General features: G+C 50.4%; 2 protein-coding genes across 3 annotated transcripts; one reads left to right on the plus strand and one right to left on the minus strand.

The window, feature by feature from the left end:
* Positions 1-517: 517 nt before the first annotated feature.
* On the minus strand, positions 518-9,382 carry PRPF4 (pre-mRNA processing factor 4). 2 transcript variants are annotated; one of them, XM_050907967.1, is made up of 14 exons: positions 9,356-9,382; positions 8,029-8,206; positions 7,627-7,813; positions 7,321-7,408; positions 6,429-6,508; positions 6,068-6,161; positions 5,022-5,116; positions 4,660-4,718; positions 3,892-4,015; positions 2,636-2,725; positions 2,216-2,338; positions 1,952-2,059; positions 1,745-1,863; positions 518-1,564 (listed from the first exon to the last, which is right to left on the minus strand). In XM_050907967.1, the coding sequence occupies exons 1-14, from the start codon at positions 9,380-9,382 to the stop codon at positions 1,371-1,373; spliced, it is 1,566 nt and encodes a 521-aa protein (XP_050763924.1). In that variant the 3' UTR covers positions 518-1,370. The 2 variants fall into 2 exon arrangements, with proteins under 2 accessions (XP_050763924.1, XP_050763923.1); XM_050907966.1 differs by lacking the exon at positions 9,356-9,382 and adding an exon at positions 8,962-9,033.
* CDC26 (cell division cycle 26) lies at positions 9,318-9,911 on the plus strand. The gene is made up of 2 exons (XM_050907968.1): positions 9,318-9,416; positions 9,504-9,911. The coding sequence occupies exons 1-2, from the start codon at positions 9,336-9,338 to the stop codon at positions 9,687-9,689; spliced, it is 267 nt and encodes an 88-aa protein (XP_050763925.1). The 5' UTR covers positions 9,318-9,335; the 3' UTR covers positions 9,690-9,911.
* Positions 9,912-10,224: the final 313 nt, after the last annotated feature.

The following is a 10,224-nucleotide window of genomic DNA, read 5'->3' on the forward strand; positions in this document are numbered from 1 at the left end:
TGGGAGCCCCCCGCACAGCCGCCGGGCCCGGACCCTGCCTTTAGCTGACGCTGTATGAGATACTCAAGAACCAGCTCGCGCACGCATAGCTGGGTATCCAGGCTTACCCAGGAGCAGACTGCAATTAAATATTTTTCTGTTAGTTGCTGGCCTCTCATCCCATAGTATTTTCCCTGGGAGTAAATAAGAGCTAGCATACAGCACGTGGCGGATGCCACCATACTACTTGGAAGGGAGGAGGAAGCCCACAACACTCTGCTAGAAGAAAAGTAACTTGTGAGTGGGTTTGGGGTTTTTTTTTCTTAAAACACGATCTCCAGCTGCACTGCAAGCATTGAGAACAGAACGGTGCTCACTCCCAAGGAACAGGGACAGCTGCTCTCCAGCTGGCAACCGGGAGATGAATCAGTCTTCTCTTTTCTCCTGAAGGTTTTTTACGATAACAGACAGAAATCAAACCGCGTGTTGTGAAGCACCTGTACGTTCTCCATTCCTGAGTCAGACCCAGAGGCTCGGGTGCACATTCAAAACATGTTTTGATTTTCCAGAACACAACATTTGCAAAACCTCAATTTAAAGAATAAACAACGAATAAGAAGGCTCCCCACAGTGTAAGTTAGAACAAGACAATCCTACGCTGAAATAGCCGCCTTCATACTATCGCAGGTGAGACACAGCAAAAACCTAACCAGGAGATGCCTACACGGATTTGAAACACCCAGTTCATGAGACAGCTCAGGGAGCTAGGACATGAGGCGGTACATGGAAAAGAAAAGTTTCCCTGGCCTTTAACATCTCCTGTGAGTGAATACAAAGGGGATGCAGACCTCCACATTCCGAGGCTACCTTTGCGGAGGCAGGGGAAGCAGGGCACCGTGCTCTTATTACTGACAGCTAGTTTTTCTTTCTTTAAATGCAAATCAAGTTTGAAGCCACAGACTCCGACCAAAGGCTCTTGGAAAATGGAAGGTAAGAAGGGTATTAACAGAGGCTGAACAACACACCATACCTGAGGTGTCGTGTGGCTACCTACAAATGTTTAAAACCGACTGGAGAAAACCTGTGAGCCTAACTTGGAAGGGAGGGTGGAAGCAGATGGATCATCTCCAAATTACAGCAGAAAGCAGTACCTGCAGCATAAAAACCAACTCCTAAAAAGTGGAAAAACATCACCCAAGATTTGACTCCAGCCAAGCCCTGGCAAACACAGGTGCTTCAAAAGCGCCTCAACCCCAGACCAGCCAGTGACTACAGCTGCCGTAATGCACGTTGCAATAGCCGAGTCCTTTTTTTCCTTTAATATAAAAAAAGCAAGTCTTAGTTCAAAGCCATTAACGTCTCCGTTCCAGTTCATCAGCAGCACCTCTGAGCTACTCCGCTGTCCACAGCTTGAAGGTTCTGTCGTAGGAGCAGGTCGCTATCAGCTGGCCGTCGAGGGAGATATCCAGTCCCATCACCTTTCCCTCGTGACCAGCCAGCGTTTTCAAAGGGGACCAGCCGGGGTGAGTCCAGATCTTTGCGGTGTTGTCGTAAGCGCCTGTGAGCAGGAAGTTACCGTGATTGGCTGCAGGAGAGGATGAGAAAAAGGGAGAAGTGAGATTTGCAAATAAAACCATGACAAATCTTCTACTGCTAACCAGTACAGGCCTTCTTGACCTGAAGCTGTGTTTTTGAGTTGCCCCATCCCCTGCCACCTCAGCTCAGGAGAGGCAGGTATGAGGAACATCAGACAGGAGGTCCTTACGTTCAAATTTCACGCCGGTCACCAGGTTCTGATGGGCAGGGATGGTGTAGATGCACTTCCTCTGGCGGAGGTCCCATACCTTGCAAGTATTGTCACCACTGCCAGTTGCGACGTGGTATCTGCCAAAGGGTGGAGGAAGAACACGTTGCTGGGAGCTGGGGTTTGTACTCAGAGCTCCCACGTAAACCATGCAAGTTCTTTTCTTACCCATTTGGGGAGAAGTTAACCCCGTAGATCTCCTTCAGGTGGCCTTCTAGAAACATGATACAGCGTCCCGTGCGCAAGTCCCACACCCGGCCAAAAGCATCCAGTCCACTAGAAGAGAGAACCCGAGCATTACCCGTCAGAGACTTCAGCAGCCGCCCGAGTACGCTCAGCCTCACCAGCAGAAATCGCTGGGGCGCTTGGCATCAGTCAGCAACAAAACCTTGCTACTACTCCACATCCAGTCCTGACGCAAAGCAAACTCACCCAGTCCCAGCGAGAGACCCATCCGTGTGAAAGGCAATGTCATAGACCCCTTTGCTGTGCCCCTCCTGATGGAGAATCTCTTCCTGAGCTTCCAAGTCCCACAAGCGCCACGAGTGATCGTAGCTGTAAAAAACAAAGCATTTGTCCACCTAAATGTATCTCCAAGGAGAATAACAGGGTATTTCACTAACTCTGTGGGCATTTTATTTCCAGCTGGAGACCAACAGGGTCTCACACGAGGGGCAGAGAAAGGAATCCCAATGACTTGCTGCTATTTACCTTGCAACAGCCCAGCTGTTGTCACGGGTGGCCAACCCTCGCCCATGCGGGGCTCCTCTGTGGACAAGCAATGGCACCCGCTGGGCTACCAGCTACACAGCTAATGGTAATGTCTTAAAGCAAATAACCGCATCTCCCTACCAGGTAGTACCCAGGAACCTCCCAGAGGGGTGCCACATCACACGTGCCACTCTCATGCTGTGTCCTTCAATATCTGCCACCGGTTCATCACTGAAAAACAGAAACAAAAATCAGCGGACACTGGTCAGAGGTGGCTGGCTCCAGCCGGGCCTTTGCAAACATTATGATCACAGCAAGACAGCTGCTAATTAAATGCAAGCCAGACAGGAAAATCAGAGTTTAAACTAATGACTCCGAATTCTGCCTTTTGTTCACACAGCTAAAGCTCGAAGTGAAACCCTTTTATCCACACTCATGTTCGTTATAAAGTTCTCCTGGGATAATTAGTATTATTCCTGAAAATTAACAAGGCCCTTGTCATTAGCACTTTGAAAGCGCAGAAACAAAACGCAGACTACCTGAGTTGCAGGGAGTTTTACTGTGACTACACAGAACACATTCTGAACTACAGCAAATCCTGCTATTCTGAAGAATTGCAGGGAGGCAGGATAGAGGGAATATTTATTCTCCTGGAATTACAGGCAGCAGGTCAGCAGCAGGCCTGAACAGCATTTAGTTTCTTTCCAACAGGCTAAAGAGACGTGGTCACATGAGACCTGTCCCTTTGCACAGGTACGCCTCTGCAATTAGAAACGGTGACTTTCAGCTAAGGAGAAACAACTGAGGATCTCAGAGCTGCCTGCCTCTTCCTGGGGTGTACTGCAGGGCTCCACTTTTCAAACACCACCAATGCTAGGGCTCGGTATCTACACCGTTCTCTTCACAGGCTTCAGACAGATGCTGTGCATCTTCCAAAACTACACTGTGCAATGATAGAGCCACTTGTTTTCATTACAGGCAGAAGGTTTTGTGCATGGTCATGTATTTGGTTAGTCCCTCTCTGGATACTGGTGCTTTCCAATAACTCAAAAGTTCATTTCTTAATATCCAAGAGGGGAAATTTTCTCCTAAATGAAAGGTTAGAACGAAACAATCTCCAAATCTTCCATCCGTCACCCAAAGCAGTTTACCAATGCCCAGCAGCAATTCTGACTTGATTCTTTTCAGACGATTTCCCCTCACCTTGATTCCCCTAATCAGGGTGATCTCTTTTCCTGCTGAAGAAGGTGGCACATACTGAGGCCAGGAATTGCACTGGTATAACTACAAGAAAAGGTTATATTTGCAGGAGGATGGTAAATGTCCAACGTTTAGTACCACAAAATAAACCCCAAAACAGCAATGCTGCAGCTGTGCGTGTCTGGTATCATTCTGACCTTTCAAGGCTCCAGAGTTTGACAGAACCATCAGCCGCACACGAGGCCAGGTTAACGTCCTTCTTGTCTAGGGAGACAGTCGCTTTGGGATGGAAGACTATTGCTCCTACGTTGGTGTTATGTCCTTGCGAGAAAGGAAAGTCAAAATTCATAACCTGCCACGTGATCTTGGCCAATCTTTCAGAAAAGCGGCATTTCTTTGTTACTAGCTAGTCAGGTACCAGTGAACACTTTCACTGTGTCCTCCCACGTTGGGTGAAGTTGCATTGTAACTGCCAGACACATCTGTCCTGCAAACAGCTAAACTGCACTTCCAGTAGCACCCACTTAAGACTATCAAATGCCAAGGTTTGTAACCCTCAAAATGTAGTGAAAATTCAACAGATGAATCAAGAGATTTGTCCTCACATTTGTACTTAGTCAAAGTTGTGACCACTGTTCAAAGAACCTCACTGCTGTGAAAGGGACCTGGCCAAAAATGCTGATACTTGGCTCAAAATAATTCAAACCAGGTTTTGAAACAAAACAAAACACCGTTCAGAAACAGAAACAGCAAACTTGGGTCTTAGCTCTAAGAGAAAGGCCAGGGCTTCCTCTTGATTATCTGACACATGCCCATGCTCCACAAGCCTCAGTGATGCTCCGATTAGAATAAATCTGCCCAAAGAACACTACATTTTGAGTCACAAATTAATTCAGACACAGGAACTCAACCCAGAGAGGAACAAAAGAACTAAGCAAAGAGTCTCAGTGCAAGTCGCTCTCTACCTCGTAAGGTGTGAACAAGGTTGCAGTCAGGCACGGACCAGAGCTTGCACAATCCGCTCCTGTTGAAGACAAGAAATAGATGTCGGTGTACACAGGAATGTCAAAGAACAGATCAAAAACCACCCTGGGGAGTTCTGCAATGGCTAAAATACCAATACACTTTGGGCAACCAGCCATAGGAACTAATGGACTCAGACTGAAATCTCTGCTAGGCTCTAAAACAAAGTGAAGAGAGAGTTCAGAGTAGGAAGAAAAAGCATTTCTGAACTCTTGTGATTCACAAGCCTCCAATAACATCCCTCTCCTTCACTCCTGCTGTGCTCTCCCAGCCCCTAAAGCAAGTGCCGTAGAAGAAAACTTACCAACAGGCAGTAGCGAGGAGTTTGGAATTCGGGCTGAAGTGGCAGTAGGACAGTGGGCGATCGTCTCCAATCTGACTGCAGAAGTTATTCAAGGACTGCAACCAAATAGAAAGAAAACAATAAATGAGGAAAGTACAAAGAACCTAGAGAAAGCTCCAGCCAAAGACTGAGGTGAGAGAGGCAAATATACGCAGGAGGAGGCAGAGGCCTTTGGAAACTCACTTTCCAAGGGAGGAGCTGCCTCAGAGCCACTCTAGCTCCAAGCAGGAGGCCACCGAGCCAGCCTGACCGATGTAAACTAGCACGGCCCCGGGGCACAGCTTAGCTCTGAACGTGGCACCCTCGGTACCTGCCACCAATAACCCCGCAGGCCTGCTTTGCAACTACGGTTTTGACAGAGAACTTACTGTAGCTTTGGCCTCTTTCTACTACTCATCCAATGAACGCAACCAGACAGACTAGGGCAAGCAGTGGGCTGCTCTTAGGGGAGAAGCAAATCCTCTGGCAGCTAACGCCTCTGCGTGTAAACAGGATTAGAGTGGCAGCACACTGTGTGCTTAAGTCTCTCTGTCTGGTTAAGCTGGGAATCTGACTTAACATGCTCGTAAAGGGCGTCTCAGAGTCATCTAAAACATGTTTTGCATTACTGTGTTGGTTATTATTTCCCTTGGTTTTATGCACTAGTGACCATTGTACAGGAAGAGGAAAGTGAGCAGTCCCTTCCTAGCCAGCTAAACCTGTGACAAAGCCAGGAATAAATTCCTTTAGCTTCACGGGCAAGTGGCAAGGCAATGCAGGGATGTCTCTTCATCCCTCTGCCGTGCAAGGGGACAACAAAAGTACATCTCTCTGAATCACTGAAGAAAGAGAACATGCTTTATGCATACCACAGGGAAAGAGAGAAAAAGCACAGCTTTCCAACAGATGACAGTGCAGAAAACCACACGCATCTGGACAGCACCTCCGGGCAGCTGATCTCTTTCTGATCTCTTCAGAGGATCAGCAAAAAATTGTAAAAACAGCAGCTGAGCAGCTGCCAAACCTACTCGCAGGGATTTGTGTAGCTCCTGTCTCTGCGATGTCCTGGTTGCCTCTGGAATCTCTTTGAGCAGCCGGGCTTCTTCTAGCCGCTTCACTGCCCTGTGAAGAGGAAAGGTTGAGTAACAAGCCCCGACATTTTCCCTGCCCTGCTGCTGGAAACAGGTCTTTCCCCCTTCTTCCCCCAAACTGGGCTAATGCTACAGTCACTCACTGAGAACTCAAGCTCTAAGCTCACTGGACTTGTCTACCAGCGTACGTTCCCCATTCCTTTCATCTCAAATTTCCTGCACTACCTGCAGTGGGATTAGCGGCTACATTGTACGAAAGGTTGCATCTCCCTCCTTCACTTGTGCTGTTTTATCTCACCTGGGGAGAGAGTAGTTAGCAAGCCACAGCCTCGCTGTTTTCAGACTGCGTGGTCCTTCGTGGTACCAGGTTTGCTGATACTGTAAGAAAAAGAACAAAACTGAAGAAAAAGCTAATGTGATGCTGCTCTTCCATTCAGTTACCTTAGATGACCCCCTCTTAGTAGGTAAGTGCCACCACAGCATCTGCTCTTAAATCTTGCTGTGTTAAGGTCTCTTTTTAAGGGCATTTTGCATAACTATAAGCCCTAGAAAAAGGGATTGAGAGAGCCAAGTCAAACTCTCTGCCCTACAGATCAGATCCTGACATGCTGCCGTTTCACTCAAGAATATTCCAGTTGAACACTAACTCAATTTTTACTTAATGATGTACAGCTCCCTCCTTCCCTCCACATCACCCAGTAAAAAGAAAGCCCAGAACTGCCCAGAGCTGAAATTGTCCTTATTTCTTAAAGCAACCCCCAAAAATAATAAGGAAAAAATGGACTCAGAAAAGAGACAGGAGAAGCAGAAAGAAAGAAGAATCAAAGGCAGAAACAGATGCAGTAGCAGGAACATATTTTTTTCTTCCCAAGTATGAAGACAAACAACAATAAAGGACTTGCTATGCTAAGTAACAGTCCAAACGTCTGATCTCCTGTTTTATATGCTGTATGCAGCATGGAATTTGGCCTGCAAGTACAAGCCAGACTTAATGCTCCTGATTTAGATAAAACATTGCCACAGTTTTGCTAAGATGGGCAACACAAAAGAAGCGTGAAGGGATGACATGAGAATCTGCAGACTGACCAAAACCAAGAGTCCTGGACATAGCAGAGACCGTCAAAGTAAGGTATCTCAAAGGGTATCACACGTATCTCCCTCAGCACTGAGAGAACAAGGCAGACCATTACCTCTTCTTTGGATTTTTTAGACCTGTCGTCATCTTTCCTGGTCTTTTTTAATGCATCTGTGCCAACCACCGAAAGGATATTTCTTAATCTGGAAAGAAACACATTAAGTCGTATTCACTCGGTGAATTCTCAGCTAACCTGACAAATAACAACTGTCAGCCACTCTTTCTTCCCCAGCGTTCTTGCCGCACTGTAATGAAGCATTACTGACTGCCGGCACTCACTGCACCCCAACTACAAGGAAAACGTCAGGAATTTGATAAACTGAGAGTTCCCTGTTTGCAAGACTCGGGGCAGACACAGCACCTCTCCCTCCTTTCTGCAGGACCTTCTCCAAAGAGCGTGATGGGCTCCCCAAGCGCTCGCAAACAGGCTTTCACTTCAGAGTCGTCAGTGGACACGTTGATCTGCCGGGCTCTCTTCCTGCGCTCAAACTCAGCCAGCACTTCCGCCTGCCGCTCGCTCATGTGGTCTTCGAGATCAAAGACCTCACCTGAACAAAAAACGAAACCATCAGGTTGAAAACCCCAATCGGACGAGAGACCCCTCTCAAACAGGAAGGTCCAAACAAAGAGCCAACAGTCCAGGCAACGGTCCCAACGTTTTTTACTTTAAATTACGCTCAAAGTTGATCAGAGACTTTTGCAAGTGTCACATGCCAGAGTGAGATGGGGAAACAAAAAAAAAAAGGTGGTTAAACATTCTCACCGCTGCTTATGTTGATGTTGCCAGCCTCGATCGCAGCTTTCATCCCTTCTTTTCCCAGCAGCCCTGATTCTCCTTTTGCCAGACGCTCCCTTTCCTTCTCTTCCAAACTGCCATAAAAGATGGGGGCTCTCTTGGGTGGAGGAGCATCGCTTTCTTCTGTGGGCTTGCTCTTTGTGGCCTGGAAGGTGAAGGCAGAATTTTTAGTGTGTTTTGGCTAGAAAGGAGACAACAAACAGCTCGGCTGTGCAAGAAAGCACCGCTCTGCTAGAGAAAGTACGTATGTACATCATGACGAGACCCTGAAACTGTATGTGAGGTGTTAATCGTGGACAATAAGGCTACGCCCTAAGAGCAAAGATCAAAAGTAAAATGCCACATTAAATAATTTGCTTAAATTAGACTGTGTTGTCTTCTGTTTCTTTATTATCTGCTTGGACCTCATTTTTAAGACTCTGGAATTTTTTGTGTTGTTTTTTTTTTAATTAAAAAAAAAACCAAACAACTTTAGAAGATGAAGCTTTTCCTAATGTTGCTGAACAAGCCCCAGAAAAGGCGCGAGCGATGCCGACCGCCAGCTCCCGGTGCCCTCACGGGAAAGCAGAGGGAGGCGGGAGGCAGACAGCTCCCTCCTCCCAGGAGAGCAGCGTTACCACAAACTTTCCCAGAAAAACGAAAGGATTCTGCACAAACGCATGAAAACACCGAAGCGCTCCGGTCGCGGCCCTTTGAATGGCTCCAGTGTCACCGGCGGCACGGGGGTGCCTCCCCACACCGGGGCCTCTCCGCCACGGCAAACCCCACACGCCCAAAAGCAAACGCGAGCCCCCGGGCCGGCCTGCGGCCCTCCACCCGCTCCTCCGGGCCGGCACCACCCCCGTGCGGGTAACGGGCCCGGAGCCGCATTCCCCCCCCTCTCCCCCACCAGAGGCCCACCTCCGCAGGCGCGGGGGCCCGCACGGTGGGCCGGGCGCCGCCGCGCGCCGCCGGTGCCCGCGTGGAGGCCATGGCGGCCGCGCACCGGGAGGGGAGCCGAGCCGCAACGCGCCGCGAACGGGCTCCGGCGCCTCACAACCACTTCCGGGGGACGCGGGGCACGCCGGGAGGCGCGGCATCCGGTCGGGGCGGGGAGCGCGGGGCACGCCGGGAGGTGTGGCCCGGGAAGCGGGGCACGCCGGGAGGCTCGGTGCCCGTTAGCGGCATAACGCGCGGGGCACGCCGGGAGGTGTGGCCGGGAAGCGGGGCATGCCGGGAAGGCGCGGCCCGGGCGCGCTCGGCCCTCGCCGGCGGCGGAGCGGCGGCGGGTCGCGATGCTGCGGCGGAAGCCGACGCGGCTGGAGCTGAAGCTGGACGACATCGAGGAGTTCGAGAGCATCCGGAAGGACCTGGAGGTGCGAGCGGGGCCGGCGGCGGCCGCCCGCGGCGGGTCTGTCTCCCCCAGCCCGGGAGCGCCCTGACGCGGCCCCTTTGCTCCGCAGAGCCGCAAGAAGCAGCGGGAGGACGCGGAGGTGGTGGCGGCCGGCGAGGAGGCGGCGGCGGCGGCGGCCATCGCGCTGGGCGCCGACCACAAGAGCCGGGAGCAGATCATCAATGACCGCATCGGCTACAAGCCGCAGCCCAAGGCCGGCGGCCGCGCCGCCCACTTCGGCACCTTCGAGTTCTAGCGGCGGGGGCGGCCCCGCACCCCCGGCTGACCGGGACACGGCGCCGGGGGAGCCGCCGGCCCCCCGCGCCAGGCGGGAGGGGCCCCGAGGCTGGCGGGACGGGCCTCTCTCCTCCCTCCCTCTTTTTTGCTCTTTTGTGGGTTTTTTTTAAGTTTGTCTGGTTAACACGCCCCTCGGCCAAATGTTTTGTTTTAAATAAATATGTTGGGGTTTTTTTTTAAATAATCACACGAGCTGCTTTAAATGGCTGCGGAGACCGCGCAGGCAGGGATGGAAACACCGAGACCACCGGTGTTTCCTTCATCTGTGTGTGCCCCAGTACAGCGAGGAGGTGAAACACCGCCTCTGTGGAAGGATCTTCTGGGGATCTTTTGATTTAGTAATCTTAAAAATGGAGACAGTGGAATGTGTTCATTTAAACCTTTAGCCCTACAAGCTGGTGACCCCGCTAAGGAGAAGGTGCCGGGGAGCATCTCGTTAGTGTTTTACAGGCCTGTGTGAATAAAGGCAGCGGGTGTCACAACTCTGGGTGCAA

The sequence above is a fragment of the Gymnogyps californianus genome, chromosome 18 (assembly GCF_018139145.2).
Source record: "Gymnogyps californianus isolate 813 chromosome 18, ASM1813914v2, whole genome shotgun sequence".
NCBI lineage: Eukaryota > Metazoa > Chordata > Aves > Accipitriformes > Cathartidae > Gymnogyps > Gymnogyps californianus.

Bases quoted from the DNA above. Each gene is read 5' to 3' on its own strand.
- PRPF4 (XM_050907966.1), bottom strand. From the start codon at position 9,033: ATGGCCTCCACGCGGGCACCGGCGGCGCGCGGCGGCGCCCGGCCCACC. The intron at 8,207-8,961 runs GTGGGCCTCTGG...TTCACCTTCCAG, and splicing joins GGGCCCCCGCGCCTGCGGAG to GCCACAAAGAGCAAGCCCAC. The intron at 2,339-2,635 runs GTAGGGAGATGC...TGTTTTTTACAG, and splicing joins AGGTTCCTGGGTACTACCTG to CTACGATCACTCGTGGCGCT.
- CDC26 (XM_050907968.1), top strand. From the start codon at position 9,336: ATGCTGCGGCGGAAGCCGACGCGGCTGGAGCTGAAGCTGGACGACATC. The intron at 9,417-9,503 runs GTGCGAGCGGGG...TTTGCTCCGCAG, and splicing joins GCATCCGGAAGGACCTGGAG to AGCCGCAAGAAGCAGCGGGA.